This window comes from Pseudophryne corroboree (assembly GCF_028390025.1).
Source record: "Pseudophryne corroboree isolate aPseCor3 chromosome 5 unlocalized genomic scaffold, aPseCor3.hap2 SUPER_5_unloc_2, whole genome shotgun sequence".
Lineage (NCBI taxonomy): Eukaryota > Metazoa > Chordata > Amphibia > Anura > Myobatrachidae > Pseudophryne > Pseudophryne corroboree.
The window spans coordinates 420,001-436,775 of record NW_026967599.1 but is presented as its reverse complement, the minus strand read 5'-3'; the positions used below and the strand labels follow the sequence as shown (position 1 = coordinate 436,775).

At 49.8% G+C, this 16,775-nt stretch overlaps 1 protein-coding gene across 2 annotated transcripts in view; it reads right to left on the bottom strand.

Annotated features, from left to right (window-relative positions):
- HASPIN (histone H3 associated protein kinase) overlaps positions 1-16,775 on the bottom strand; it is a 213,268-nt gene that overhangs the window by 25,582 nt on the left and 170,911 nt on the right. For both annotated transcript variants that reach the window (XM_063950398.1, XM_063950399.1), the window contains 4 exons: positions 16,423-16,485; positions 14,640-14,731; positions 14,112-14,191; positions 13,942-14,030 (listed from right to left, as the gene is read on the bottom strand). In XM_063950398.1, the coding sequence (XP_063806468.1) occupies positions 13,942-14,030; positions 14,112-14,191; positions 14,640-14,731; positions 16,423-16,485 (324 nt within the window). The remainder of the gene's footprint in view (positions 1-13,941; positions 14,031-14,111; positions 14,192-14,639; positions 14,732-16,422; positions 16,486-16,775) is intronic.

Below are 16,775 nucleotides of genomic sequence, written 5' to 3'. Positions count from 1 at the left end.
CCTCCTGCTTCTTGTGCCGCCCTGTCTGTTGACGTGGGCGACTGCCGTGATGTTGTCCGATTGGATCAATACCGACTGACCCTGAAGCAGAGGCCTTGCTTGACTTAAGGCATTGTAAATGGCCCTTAGTTCCAGGATATTTATGTGAAGAGACGTTTCCATGCTTGACCACAAGCCCTGGAAATTTCTTCCCTGTGTGACTGCTCCCCAGCCTCTCAGGCTGGCATCGGTGGTCACCAGCATCCAATCCTGAATGCCGAATCTGCGGCCCTCTAGAAGATGAGCACTCTGTAACCACCACAGGAGAGACACCCTTGTCCTTGGAGATAGGGTTATCCGCTGATGCATCTGAAGATGCGATCCGGACCATTTGTCCAGCAGATCCCACTGAAAAGTTCTTGCATGGAATCTTCCGAATGGAATCGCTTCGTAAGAAGCCACCATTTTTCCCAGGACTCTCGTGCATTGATGCACTGACACTTGGCCTGGTTTTAGGAGTTTCCTGACTAGCTCGGATAACTCCCTGGCCTTCTCCTCCGGGAGAAACACCTTTTTCTGGACTGTGTCCAGAATCATCCCCAGGAACAGTAGACGTGTTGTTGGAATCAGCTGTGATTTTGGGATATTTAGGATCCACCCGTGCTGACGTAGCACTACCTGAGATAGTGCTACTCCGACCTCTAACTGTTCCCTGGACCTTGCCCTTAGCAGGAGATCGTCCAAGTAAGGGATAATTAAGACGCCTTTTCTTCGAAGAAGAATCATCATTTCGGCCATTACCTTGGTAAAGACCCGTGGTGCCGTGGACAATCCAAACGGCAGCGTCTGAAACTGATAATGACAGTTTTGTACCACAAACCTGAGGTACCCTTGGTGAGAAGGGTAGATTGGGACATGGAGATAAGCATCTTTGATGTCCAGAGACACCATATAGTCCCCTTCTTCCAGGTTCGCTATCACTGCTCTGAGTGACTCCATCTTGAATTTGAACCTTTTTATGTAAGTGTTCAAGGATTTTAGATTTAAAATTGGTCTCACCGAGCCGTCCGGCTTCGGTACCACAAACAGCGTGGAATAATACCCCTTTCCCTGTTGTAGGAGGGGTACCTTGATTATCACCTGCTGGGAATACAGCTTGTGAATAGCTTCCACTACCGCCTCCCTGTCGGAGGGAGACGTTGGTAGAGCAGACTTCAGGAACCGGCGAGGGGGAGACGTCTCGAATTCCAATTTGTACCCCTGTGATACTACCTGCAGGATCCAGGGGTCCACTTGCGAGTGAGCCCACTGCGCGCTGAAATTCTTGAGACGGCCCCCCACCGTGCCTGAGTCCGCTTGTAAGGCCCCAGCGTCATGCTGAAGACTTGGCAGAAGCGGGGGAGGGCTTCTGCTCCTGTGAAGAGGCTGCCTGGTGCAGTCTTTTTCCCCTTCCTCTGCCCCGGGGCAGAAATGAGTGGCCTTTTGCCGCTTGCCCTTATGGGAACGAAAGGACTGAGTTTGAAAAGACGGTGTCTTTTTCTGCTGAGAGGTGACCTGGGGTAAAAAGGTGGATTTTCCAGCCGTTGCTGTGGCCACCAGGTCCGATAGACCGACCCCAAATAACTCCTCCCCTTTATACGGCAATACTTCCATATGTCGTTTGGAATCCGCATCACCTGACCACTGTCGCGTCCATGACGCTCTTCTGGCAGAAATGGACATCGCACTCACTCTAGATGCCAGGGTGCAAATATCCCTCTGTGCATCTCGCATATATAGTAATGCATCCTTTAAATGCTCTATAGTTAATAATATACTGTCCCTATCCAGGGTATCAATATTTTCAGTCAGGGAATCCGACCAAGCCACTCCAGCACTGCACATCCAGGCTGAGGCGATTGCTGGTCGCAGTATAACACCAGTATGTGTGTATATACCTTTTAGGATATTTTCCAGCCTTCTATCAGCTGGTTCCTTAAGGGCGGCCGTATCGGGAGACGGTAACGCCACTTGTTTTGATAAGCGTGTGAGCGCCTTATCTACCCTAGGGGGTGTTTCCCAACGCGCCCTAACCTCTGGCGGGAAAGGGTATAATGCCAATAATTTTTTAGAAATCAGCAGTTTTTTATCGGGGGAAACCCACGCTTTATCACACACCTCATTTAATTCATCTGATTCAGGAAAAACTACTGGTAGTTTTTTCACACCCCACATAATACCCTTTTTTGTGGTACTTGTAGTGTCAGAAATATTCAATGCCTCCTTCATTGCCGTGATCATGTAACGTGTGACCCTACTGGACATTACGTTTGTCTCCTCACCGTCGACACTGGATTCAGTATCCGTGTCTGGGTCTGTGTCGACCATCTGAGGTAACGGGCGTTTTAGCGCTCCCGACGGTGTCTGAGACGCCTGAACAGGCACTAATTGATTTGCCGGCTGTCTCATGTCGTCAACAGTTTTTTGCAAAGTGCTGACACTGTCACGTAATTCTTTAAATACGACAATCCAGTCAGGTGTCGACTCCCTAGGGGGTGACATCACTAACACAGGCAATTGCTCTGCTTCCACATCATTTTCCTCCTCATACATGTCGACACAATCGTACCGACACCCAGCACACACACAGGGAATGCTCTGAAAGAGGACAGGACCCCACGAGCCCTTTGGGGAGACAGAGGGAGAGTTTGCCAGCACACACCAGAGCGCTATGCTATATACAGGGATAACCTTATGTAAGTGTTACTCCCTTTATAGCTGCTGTTTTATATTAGCTGCCAATAGTGCCCCCCCCTCTCTTGTTTTACCCTGTTTCTGTAGCAGGACTGCAGGGGAGAGTCTGGGAGCCTTCCTTCCAGCGGAACTGTGAGGGAAAATGGCGCTTGTGTGCTGAGGAGATAGGCTCCGCCCCCTTCACGGCAGCCTTTTCTCCCGCTTTTTTTTTTTTTTTTAGGAAAACTGGCAGGGGTGAAATGCATCCATATAGCCCAGGAGCTATATGTGATGTATTTCTTTAGCCATATAAGGTTTAAACATGTTTTATTGCGTCTCAGGGCGCTCCCCCCCAGCGCCCTGCACCCTCAGTGACCGGAGTGTGAAGTGTGCTGAGAGCAATGGCGCACAGCTGCAGTGCTGTGCGCTACCTTATCTGAAGACAGGAACGTCTTCTGCTGCAGATTTCTCCGGACCTCTTCAGTCTTCTGGCTCTGTAAGGGGGCCGGCGGCGCGGCTCTGGGACCCATCCAGGCTGAACCTGTGATCGTCCCTCTGGAGCTAATGTCCAGTAGCCTAAGAAGCCCAATCCACTCTGCATGCAGGTGAGTTCGCTTCTTCTCCCCTTAGTCCCTCGGTGCAGTGAGCCTGTTGCCAGCAGGTCTCACTGAAAATAAAAAACCTAAAACTAAACTTTTCACTAAGCAGCTCAGGAGAGCCACCTAGTGTGCACCCTTCTCGTTCGGGCACAAAAATCTAACTGAGGCTTGGAGGAGGGTCATAGGGGGAGGAGCCAGTGCACACCAGCTAGTCTAAAGCTTTTACTTTTTGTGCCCAGTCTCCTGCGGAGCCGCTATTCCCCATGGTCCATACGGAAGTCCCAGCATCCACTAGGACGTCAGAGAAAATATGAAATAGTTGGACCCACACCATAAACCTACATCAATATATAATAATGCAGTGCTTGGTGTAATGATGCAGTAGATCAGGTAGGTGAGAGGGTTACATGGACAGATGACGCAGTAGATCAGGTAGGTGAGAGGGTTACATGGACAGATGACGCAGTAGATCAGGAAGGTGAGAGGGTTACATGGACAGATGATGCAGAAGATCAGGTAGGTGAGAGGGTTACATGGACAGATGATGCAGTAGATCAGGTAGGTGAGAGGGTTACGTGGACAGATGATGCAGTAGATCAGGTAGGTGAGAGGGTTACATGGACAGATGATGCAGTAGATCAGGTAGGTGAGAGGGTTACATGGACAGATGACACAGTAGATCAGGTAGGTGAGAGGGTTACATGGACAGATGATGCAGTAGATCAGGTAGGTGAGAGGGTTACATGGACAGATGACACAGTAGATCAGGTAGGTGAGAGGGTTACATGGACAGATGACGCAGTAGATCAGGTAGGTGAGAGGGTTACATGGACAGATGACGCAGTAGATCAGGTAGGTGAGAGGGTTACATGGACAGATGACGCAGTAGATCAGGTAGGTGAGAGGGTTACATGGACAGATGACGCAGTAGATCAGGTAGGTGAGAGGGTTACATGGACAGATGACGCAGTAGATCAGGTAGGTGAGAGGGTTACATGGACAGATGACGCAGTAGATCAGGTAGGTGAGAGGGTTACATGGACAGATGATGCAGTAGATCAGGTAGGTGAGAGGGTTACATGGACAGATGACGCAGTAGATCAGGTAGGTGAGAGGGTTACATGGACAGATGACGCAGTAGATCAGGTAGGTGAGAGGGTTACATGGACAGATGACGCAGTAGATCAGGTAGGTGAGAGGGTTACATGGACAGATGCCGTAGTAGATCAGGTAGGTGAGAGGGTTACATGGACAGATGATGCAGTAGATCAGGTAGGTGAGAGGGTTACATGGACAGATGACGCAGTAGATCAGGAAGGTGAGAGGGTTACATGGACAAATGATGCAGTAGATCAGGTAGGTGAGAGGGTTACATGGACAGATGACACAGTAGATCAGGTAGGTGAGAGGGTTACATGGACAGATGACGCAGTAGATCAGGTAGGTGAGAGGGTTACATGGACAGATGACACAGTAGATCAGGTAGGTGAGAGGGTTACATGGACAGATGACGCAGTAGATCAGGTAGGTGAGAGGGTTACATGGACTGATGCCGCAGTAGATCAGGTAAGTGAGAGGGTTACATGGACAGATGATGCAGTAGATCAGGTAGGTGAGAGGGTTACATGGACAGATGATGCAGTAGATCAGGTAGGTGAGAGGGTTACATGGACAGATGATGCAGTAGATCAGGTAGGTGAGAGGGTTACATGGACAGATGATGCAGTAGATCAGGTAGGTGAGAGGGTTACATGGACATATGATGCAGTAGATCAGGTAGGTGGGAGGGTTACATGGACAGATGATGCAGTAGATCAGGTAGGTGAGAGGGTTACATGGACAGATGATGCAGTAGATCAGGTAGGTGAGAGGGTTACATGGACAGATGACGCAGTAGATCAGGTAGGTGAGAGGGTTACATGGACAGATGCCGTAGTAGATCAGGTAGGTGAGAGGGTTACATGGACAGATGATGAAGTAGATCAGGTAGGTGAGATGGTTACATGGACAGATGACGCAGTAGATCAGGTAGGTGAGAGGGTTACATGGACAGATGACGCAGTAGATCAGGTAGGTGAGATGGTTACATGGACAGATGACGCAGTAGATCAGGTAGGTGAGATGGTTACATGGACAGATGATGCAGTAGATCAGGTAGGTGAGAGGGTTACATGGACAGATGATGCAGTAGATCAGGTAGGTGAGAGGGTTACATGGACAGATGCCGTAGTAGATCAGGTAGGTGAGAGGGTTACATGGACAGATGATGCAGTAGATCAGGTAGGTGAGAGGGTTACATGGACAGATGATGCAGTAGATCAGGTAGGTGAGAGGGTTACATGGAAAGATGATGCAGTAGATCAGGTAGGTGAGAGGGTTACATGGACAGATGACGCAGTAGATCAGGTAGGTGAGTGGGTTACATGGACAGATGACAGTAGATCAGGTAGGTGAGAGGGTTACATGGACAGATGATACAGTAGATCAGGTAGGTGAGAGGGTTACATGGACAGATGACGCAGTAGATCAGGAAGGTGAGAGGGTTACATGGACAGATGATGCAGTAGATCAGGTAGGTGAGAGGGTTACATGGACAGATGACACAGTAGATCAGGTAGGTGAGAGGGTTACATGGACAGATGACGCAGTAGATCAGGTAGGTGAGAGGGTTACATGGACAGATGACACAGTAGATCAGGTAGGTGAGAGGGTTACATGGACAGATGCCGCAGTAGATCAGGTAGGTGAGAGGGTTACATGGACTGATGCCGCAGTAGATCAGGTAAGTGAGAGGGTTACATGGACAGATGATGCAGTAGATCAGGTAGGTGAGAGGGTTACATGGACAGATGATGCAGTAGATCAGGTAGGTGAGAGGGTTACATGGACAGATGATGCAGTAGATCAGGTAGGTGAGAGGGTTACATGGACAGATGATGCAGTAGATCAGGTAGGTGAGAGGGTTACATGGACATATGATGCAGTAGATCAGGTAGGTGAGAGGGTTACATGGACAGATGATGCAGTAGATCAGGTAGGTGAGAGGGTTACATGGACAGATGATGCAGTAGATCAGGTAGGTGAGAGGGTTACATGGACAGATGACGCAGTAGATCAGGTAGGTGAGAGGGTTACATGGACAGATGCCGTAGTAGATCAGGTAGGTGAGAGGGTTACATGGACAGATGATGAAGTAGATCAGGTAGGTGAGAGGGTTACATGGACAGATGATGCAGTAGATCAGGTAGGTGAGAGGGTTACATGGAAAGATGATGCAGTAGATCAGGTAGGTGAGAGGGATACATGGACAGATGACGCAGTAGGGTAAGTGAGAGGGTTACATGGACAGATGCCGCAGTAGACCAGGTAGGTGAGAGGGTTACATGGACAGATGACGCAGTAGATCAGGTAGGTGAGAGGGTTACATGGACAGATGCCGCAGTAGATCAGGTAGGTGAGAGGGTTACATGGACAGATGATGCAGAAGATCAGGTAGGTGAGAGGGTTACATGGACAGATGACACAGTAGATCAGGTAGGTGAGAGGGTTACATGGACAGATGCCGCAGTAGATAAGGTAGGTGAGAGGGTGACATGGACAGATGACGCAGTAGATCAGGTAGGTGAGAGGGTTACATGGACAGATGACGCAGTAGATCAGGTAGGTGAGAGGGTTACATGGACAGATGACGCAGTAGGGTAAGTGAGAGGGTTACATGGACAGATGCCGCAGTAGATCAGGTAGGTGAGTGGGTTACATGGACAGATGACGCAGTAGATCAGGTAGGTGAGAGGGTTACATGGACAGATGACACAGTAGATCAGGTAGGTGAGAGGTTTACATGGACAGATGACGCAGTAGATCAGGTAAGTGAGAGGGTTACATGGGCAGATGCCGCAGTAGATCAGGTAGGCGAGAGGGTTACATGGACAGATGATGCAGTAGATCAGGTAGGTGAGAGAGTTACATGGACAGATGACACAGTAGGATCAGGTAGGTGAGAGGGTTACATGGACAGATGATGCAGTAGATCAGGTAGGTGAGAGGGTTACATGGACAGATGACACAGTAGATCAGGTAGGTGAGAGGGTTACATGGACAGATGACATAGTAGATCAGGAAGGTGAGAGGGTTACATGGACAGATGATGCAGTAGATCAGGTAGGTGAGAGGGTTACATGGACAGATGACGCAGTAGATCAGGAAGGTGAGAGGGTTACATGGACAGATGACGCAGTAGATCAGGAAGGTGAGAGGGTTACATGGACAGATGACGCAGTAGATCAGGTAGGTGAGAGGGTTACATGGACAGATGACGCAGTAGATCAGGTAGGTGAGAGGGTTACATGGACACAATGCAGCAGATCAGGTAGGTGAGTGGGTTACATGGACAGATGCCGCAGTAGATCAGGTAGGTGAGAGGGTTACATGGACAGATGACACAGTAGAGCAGGTAGGTGAGAGGGTTACATGGACAGATGACACAGTAGATCAGGTAGGTGAGAGGGTTACATGGACAGATGACGCAGTAGATGAGGTAGGTGAGAGGGTTACATGGACAGATGACGCAGAAGATCAGGTAGGTGAGAGGGTTACATGGACAGATACCTCAGTAGATCAGGTAGGTGAGAGAGTTACATGGACAGATGCCGTAGTAGATCAGGTAGGTGAGAGGGTTACATGGACAGATGACGCAGTAGATCAGGTAAGTGAGAGGGTTACATGGACAGATGCCGCAGTAGATCAGGTAGGTGAGAGGGTTACATGGACAGATGACACAGTAGATCAGGTAGGTGAGAGGGTTACATGGACAGATGACACAGTAGATCAGGAAGGTGAGAGGGTTACATGGACAGATGATGCAGTAGATCAGGTAGGTGAGAGGGTTACATGGACAGATGACGCAGTAGATCAGGAAGGTGAGAGGGTTACATGGACAGATGACGCAGTAGATCAGGAAGGTGAGAGGGTTACATGGACAGATGATGCAGTAGATCAGGTAGGTGAGAGGGTTACATGGACAGATGACACAGTAGATCAGGTAGGTGAGAGGGTTACATGGACAGATGACGCAGTAGATCAGGTAGGTGAGAGGGTTACACGGACACAATGCAGCAGATCAGGTAGGTGAGTGGGTTACATGGACAGATGACGCAGTAGATCAGGTAGGTGAGAGGGTTACATGGACAGATGATGCAGTAGATCAGGTAGGTGAGAGGGTTACATGGACACAATGCAGCAGATCAGGTAGGTGAGTGGGTTACATGGACAGATGCCGCAGTAGATCAGGTAGGTGAGAGGGTTACATGGACAGATGACACAGTAGATCAGGTAGGTGAGAGGGTTACATGGACAGATGACGCAGTAGATGAGGTAGGTGAGAGGGTTACATGGACAGATGACGCAGAAGATCAGGTAGGTGAGAGGGTTACATGGACAGATACCTCAGTAGATCAGGTAGGTGAGAGAGTTACATGGACAGATGCCGTAGTAGATCAGGTAGGTGAGAGGGTTACATGGACAGATGACGCAGTAGATCAGGTAAGTGAGAGGGTTACATGGACAGATGCCGCAGTAGATCAGGTAGGCGAGAGGGTTGCATGGACAGATGATGCAGTAGATCAGGTAGGTGAGAGGGTTACATGGACAGATGACGCAGTAGATGAGGTAGGTGAGAGGGTTACATGGACAGATGACGCAGTAGGGTAAGTGAGAGGGTTACATGGACAGATGCCGTAGTAGATCAGGTAGGTGAGAGGGTTACATGGACAGATGACGCAGTAGATCAGGTAGGTGAGAGGGTTACATGGACAGATGACGCAGTAGATCAGGTAAGTGAGAGGGTTACATGGACAGATGCCGTGGTAGATCAGGTAGGTGAGAGGGTTACATGGACAGATGACGCAGTAGATCAGGTAGGTGAGAGGGTTACATGGACAGATGACGCAGTAGATCAGGTAAGTGAGAGGGTTACATGGACAGATGCCGAGGTAGATCAGGTAGGTGAGAGGGTTACATGGACAGATGACGCAGTAGATCAGGTAGGTGAGAGGGTTACATGGACAGATGACGCAGTAGATCAGGTAGGTGAGAGAGTTACATGGACACAATGCAGCAGATCAGGTAGGTGAGTGGGTTACATGGACAGATGACGCAGTAGATCAGGTAGGTGAGAGGGTTACATGGACAGATGATGCAGTAGATCAGGTAGGTGAGAGGGTTACATGGACACAATGCAGCAGATCAGGTAGGTGAGTGGGTTACATGGACAGATGCCGCAGTAGATCAGGTAGGTGAGAGGGTTACATGGACAGATGACACAGTAGATCAGGTAGGTGAGAGGGTTACATGGACAGATGACACAGTAGATCAGGTAGGTGAGAGGGTTACATGGACAGATGACGCAGTAGATGAGGTAGGTGAGAGGGTTACATGGACAGATGACGCAGAAGATCAGGTAGGTGAGAGGGTTACATGGACAGATACCTCAGTAGATCAGGTAGGTGAGAGAGTTACATGGACAGATGCCGTAGTAGATCAGGTAGGTGAGAGGGTTACATGGACAGATGACGCAGTAGATCAGGTAAGTGAGAGGGTTACATGGACAGATGCCGCAGTAGATCAGGTAGGCGAGACGGTTGCATGGACAGATGATGCAGTAGATCAGGTAGGTGAGAGGGTTACATGGACAGATGACGCAGTAGATGAGGTAGGTGAGAGGGTTACATGGACAGATGACGCAGTAGGGTAAGTGAGAGGGTTACATGGACAGATGCCGCAGTAGATCAGGTAGGTGAGAGGGTTACATGGACACAATGCAGTAGATCAGGTAGGTGAGAGGGTTACATGGACAGATGACGCAGAAGATAAGGTAGGTGAGAGGGTTACATGGACAGATGCCGCAGTAGATCAGGTAGGTGAGAGGGTTACATGGACAGATGCCGCAGTAGATCAGGTAGGTGAGAGGGTTACATGGACAGATGACGCAGTAGATCAGGTAGGTGAGAGGGTTACATGGACAGATGACGCAGTAGATCAGGTAGGTGAGAGGGTTACATGGACAGATGACGCAGTAGATCAGGTAGGTGAGAGGGTTACATGGACAGATGACGCAGTAGATCAGGTAGGTGAGAGGGTTACATGGACAGATGATGCAGTAGATCAGGTAGGTGAGAGGGTTACATGGACAGATGATGCAGTAGATCAGGTAGGTGAGAGGGTTACATGGACAGATGATGCAGTAGATCAGGTAGGTGAGAGGGTTACATGGACAGATGATGCAGTAGATCAGGTAGGTGAGAGGGTTACATGGACATATGATGCAGTAGATCAGGTAGGTGAGAGGGTTACATGGACAGATGATGCAGTAGATCAGGTAGGTGAGAGGGTTACATGGACAGATGATGCAGTAGATCAGGTAGGTGAGAGGGTTACATGGACAGATGATGCAGTAGATCAGGTAGGTGAGAGGGTTACATGGACAGATGATGCAGTAGATCAGGTAGGTGAGAGGGTTACATGGATAGATGACGGAGTAGATCAGGTAGGTGAGAGGGTTACATGGACAGATGACGCAGTAGATCAGGTAGGTGAGAGGGTTACATGGACAGATGCCGTAGTAGATCAGGTAGGTGAGAGGGTTACATGGACAGATGATGCAGTAGATCAGGTAGGTGAGAGGGTTACATGGACAGATGATGCAGTAGATCAGGTAGGTGAGAGGGTTACATGGAAAGATGATGCAGTAGATCAGGTAGGTGAGAGGGTTACATGGACAGATGACGCAGTAGGGTAAGTGAGAGGGTTACATGGACAGATGCCGCAGTAGACCAGGTAGGTGAGAGGGTTACATGGACAGATGCCGCAGTAGATCAGGTAGGTGAGAGGGTTACATGGACAGATGCCGCAGTAGATCAGGTAGGTGAGAGGGTTACATGGACAGATGATGCAGAAGATCAGGTAGGTGAGAGGGTTACATGGACAGATGACACAGTAGATCAGGTAGGTGAGAGGGTTACATGGACAGATGCCGCAGTAGATCAGGTAGGTGAGAGGGTGACATGGACAGATGACGCAGTAGATCAGGTAGGTGAGAGGGTTACATGGACAGATGACGCAGTAGATCAGGTAAGTGAGAGGGTTACATGGACAGATGCCGCAGTAGATCAGGTAGGTGAGAGGGTGACATGGACAGATGATGCAGTAGATCAGGTAGGTGAGAGGGTTACATGGACAGATGACGCAGTAGATCAGGTAGGTGAGAGGGTTACATGGACAGATGCCGCAGTAGATCAGGTAGGTGAGAGGGTTACATGGACAGATGACACAGTAGATCAGGTAGGTGAGAGGGTTACATGGACAGATGACGCAGTAGATCAGGTAGGTGAGAGGGTTACATGGACAGATGACGCAGTAGATCAGGTAGGTGAGAGGGTTACATGGACAGATGACGCAGTAGATCAGGTAGGTGAGAGGGTTACATGGACAGATGACGCAGTAGATCAGGTAGGTGAGAGGGTTACATGGACAGATGACGCAGTAGGGTAGGTGAGAGGGTTACATGGACAGATGACGCAGTAGATCAGGTAGGTGAGTGGGTTACATGGACAGATGACGCAGTAGATCAGGTAGGTGAGAGGGTTACATGGACAGATGATGCAGTAGATCAGGTAGGTGAGAGGTTTACATGGACAGATGACACAGTAGGATCAGGTAGGTGAGAGGGTTACATGGACAGATGACACAGTAGATCAGGTAGGTGAGAGGGTTACATGGACAGATGACGCAGTAGATGAGGTAGGTGAGAGGGTTACATGGACAGATGACGCAGAAGATCAGGTAGGTGAGAGGGTTACATGGACAGATACCTCAGTAGATCAGGTAGGTGAGAGAGTTACATGGACAGATGCCGTAGTAGATCAGGTAGGTGAGAGGGTTACATGGACAGATGACGCAGTAGATCAGGTAAGTGAGAGGGTTACATGGACAGATGCCGCAGTAGATCAGGTAGGCGAGAGGGTTGCATGGACAGATGATGCAGTAGATCAGGTAGGTGAGAGGGTTACATGGACAGATGACGCAGTAGATGAGGTAGGTGAGAGGGTTACATGGACAGATGACGCAGTAGGGTAAATGAGAGGGTTACATGGACAGATGCCGTAGTAGATCAGGTAGGTGAGAGGGTTACATGGACAGATGACGCAGTAGATCAGGTAGGTGAGAGGGTTACATGGACAGATGACACAGTAGATCAGGTAAGTGAGAGGGTTACATGGACAGATGCCGAGGTAGATCAGGTAGGTGAGAGGGTTACATGGACAGATGACGCAGTAGATCAGGTAGGTGAGAGGGTTACATGGACAGATGCCGCAGTAGATCAGGTAGGTGAGAGGGTTACATGGACAGATGACGCAGTAGATCAGGTAGGTGAGAGGGTTACATGGACAGATGACGCAGTAGATCAGGTAGGTGAGAGGGTTACATGGACAGATGATGCAGTAGATCAGGTAGGTGAGAGGGTTACATGGACAGATGACGCAGTAGATCAGGTAGGTGAGAGGGTTACATGGACAGATGACACAGTAGATCAGGTAGGTGAGATGGTTACATGGACAGATGACGCAGTAGATCAGGTAGGTGAGAGGGTTACATGGACAGATGACGCAGTAGATCAGGTAGGTGAGAGGGTTACATGGACAGATGATGCAGTAGATCAGGTAGGTGAGAGGGTTACATGGACAGATGACGCAGTAGATCAGGTAGGTGAGAGGGTTACATGGACAGATGACGCAGTAGATCAGGTAAGTGAGAGGGTTACATGGACAGATGATGCAGTAGATCAGGTAGGTGAGAGGGTTACATGGACAGATGACACAGTAGATCAGGTAGGTGAGAGGGTTACATGGACAGATGACGCAGAAGATCAGGTAGGTGAGAGGGTTACATGGACAGATGACGCAGTAGATCAGGTAGGTGAGATGGTTACATGGACAGATGACGCAGTAGATCAGGTAGGTGAGAGGGTTACATGGACAGATGACGCAGTAGATCAGGTAGGTGAGAGGGTTACATGGACAGATGACACAGTAGATCAGGTAGGTGAGAGGGTTACATGGACAGATGATACAGTAGATAAGGTAGGTGAGAGGGTTACATGGACAGATGACGCAGTAGATCAGGTAGGTGAGAGGGTTACATGGACAGATGATGCAGTAGATCAGGTAGGTGAGAGGGTTACATGGACAGATGATGCAGTAGATCAGGTAGGTGAGAGGGTTACATGGACAGATGATGCAGTAGATCAGGTAGGTGAGAGGGTTACATGGACAGATGACGCAGTAGATCAGGTAGGTGAGAGGGTTACATGGACAGATGACGCAGTAGATCAGGTAGGTGAGAGGGTTACATGGACAGATGATGCAGTAGATCAGGTAGGTGAGAGGGTTACATGGACAGATGCCGCAGGAGATCAGGTAGGTGAGAGGGTTACATGGACAGATGATGCAGTAGATCAGGTAGGTGAGAGGGTTACATGGACAGATGCCGCAGGAGATCAGGTAGGTGAGAGGGTTACTTGGATGTGCAGCGGGGAACAATGTGATGAGGGACAGTGCCAGAGAACAGGGAATATGCCAACCATACAGACACTTACCGGTGCTCAAACCTCAGCTCCTGCTCAGCCACAGCCAAGGCAGCAGTCACCTGATGTAATATACTACGGGAGACTGACACGGACGGGAGCTGGGGGAGAGAGAGCGCCGTTACATACACTACAGGCAGAGCCGGGAACCGTGCAGGATCTCACTAGGAGGGCACACTCACCTTGGAACTCATACATTCTAAGTCTTCACCCCCAAACTCAAACTCCAGAATCATGAAGAGCTGCTCTGACCCAAACATATCTGTGGGAGAACAGGAAACAATAAGCGTCACAGATGGAGGACAGACACGGAATCACATGGATGACACGGATCTGAGCCACGGAATCACATGGATGACACGGATCTGAGCCACGGAATCACATGGATGACACAGATCTGAGCAACGGAATCACATGGATGACACAGATCTGAGCCACGGAATCACATGGATGACACAGATCTGAGCCACGGAATCACATGGATGACACAGATCTGAGCCACAGAATCACATGGATGACACGGAACACGGAATCACATGGATGACATGGATCTGAGCCACGGAATCACATGGATGACAAAGATCTGAGCCACGGAATCACATGGATGACACGGATCTGAGCCACGGAATCACAAGGATGAAAGAAAAGGCGATTACAGAGGAACGAGTGGCTTATTACATCATTCCCCATGTACATCCTTTAGCTCTTACCCGGTCGCTCATTCTCCGTCCCCTTCTCGTCAGCGTAAATGTCCCAGGCGGAGAGCAGCGCGGTGGGGTACGAGCCCTGCACACAGTGAGCCCTGTAAGGGGAATGGACGTGTTATTCTGTCACATACAACATAGTGGATGACGACAATGCCGCAGGAGGACTAAGCGGGGAGGGCAAACCATAAACTGCGCTCCACAGGAGGAGGGTAGTCCTCACCAGAGGAGAAGGACAGAGAGTTCATACAAACAGGGGTGCTGACAACTTACCTCCCCATCCCCATATAACCCATGGTGCTCCTGGATGAAGAGCCCCCGTTAGTCCCTTTGCCTTGGAGGACTGAATCCGCTGATCGGAGTAACCCAGGTTCTCGGAGGGCAGTACCAGGAATACTAGTGTCTCATGATCACAATAATCAGCACAGTCTCCCGATACGTCCTAATCACATTACGCTACGGCTATATGAAATAAAAGACACCTGCCACTAGCACGGGACCTGGTGGCTAACTCCTGCCGGAATCTCGCGCTGCAGGGCGTATTGAGGCTAGATGTACGAGGACACATCTGTATGTGATGACCAACTGGCAGAGACAGTCGCCAATGCTCTGGACGGGTTACACAAGGCTTGGAGAACCATACTCAATGTACAGCTACCATGTGCGGAACACCTTTTATAATACCACTAGCCTTTTCCCTGCCCAGTACACATGTAATACAGATACAGTCTACCGTCTATGGCTCCTCTGGATCAGAACAACAACGCTAACAGGAAGAGAGGAGGGGAGAGAACGCACAGGGAGAGCGCTCCGAGAGGTAGAGGGTAGGGTGGTGGGGTATCAGGGGTAGGTACAAAATGTAGGAGAGGGATATAACACAGGGAGCGTGCTCCGAGAGTCAGAGGGGGGTAGAGGGAAGGGAGGGGGGTATTAGGGGTAGGTATGAGATGTAAGAGAGGGATATAACACAGGGAGAGCGCTCGGAGAGGCTGAGGGGTGAGGGGAGTATTAGGGGTAGGTATGAGATGTAGGAGAGGGATAGAACAACGGAAGAGTGCTCTGAGAGTCAGGGGCGGGGTAGAGGGGAGGGAGGGGGGTATTAGGGGTAGGTATGAGATGTAGGAAAGGGATATAACACAGGGAGAGCTCTCTGAGAGACAGAGGGGGGCAGAGTGAAGGGAGGGGTGTATAATGGGTAGGTATGATGTAGGAGAGGGATATAACACAGGGAGAGCGCTCTGAGGGGTAAAGGGGGGGAGTGGGGTATAAGGGGTAGGTATGATGTAGGAGAGGGATATAACAGGGAGAGCGCTCTGAGAGGTAGAGGGGGGGTAGAGTGGAGGGAGGAGTGTATGAGTAGTAAGTAGGAGAGGGATATAACACACAGGGAGAGCTCTGAAAGGCAGAGGGAAGGGAGGGGGGTATTAGGGGTAGGTATGATGTAGGAGAGGGATATAACACAGGGAGAGCACTCTGAGGGGTAGAGGGGGGTATTAGGGGTAGGTATGATGTAGGAGAGGGATATAACACAGGGAGAGCACTCTGAGAGACAGAGGGGGGCAGAGGGGAGGGAGGGGGGTGTTAGGGGTAGGTATGAGATGTAAGAGAGGGATATAACACAGGGAGAGTTGTGAGAGGCAGAGGGGTGAGGGGGATATTAGGGGTAGGTATGAGATGTAAGAGAGGGATATAACACAGGGAGAGCTCTGAGAGTCAGAGGGGAGAGAGGGGGGTATTAGGGGTAGGTATGAGATGTAGGTGAGTGCAGAAGGGAACGTCCATTACTCACGAGTGCAGGGTGATGAAGCCGCTGGTCCTGTTTTCTGACTCTCCTCCCAGCAAGCTGAGCTCCCTGAAAATAGGACAGGGTTACACGTGTACTCAGCGACTCCCCTACATCCGGACGGTATGGACAGTAGATATATATTGGGGCCACTTGTTTATAATGTATATATTATACTGGCACTATTACAGTCTGTGTGCCCCATAGCAGATGATTACACCAGTCTGCCCCAGTACAACAGATCTTCCTACCGACATGTGGTTATATCAGGCTGTGCCCCACCAGCACACATTATACCGCTCAGTGATCTTCCTACCGACATGTGGTTATATCAGGCTGTGCCCCCACCAGCACACATT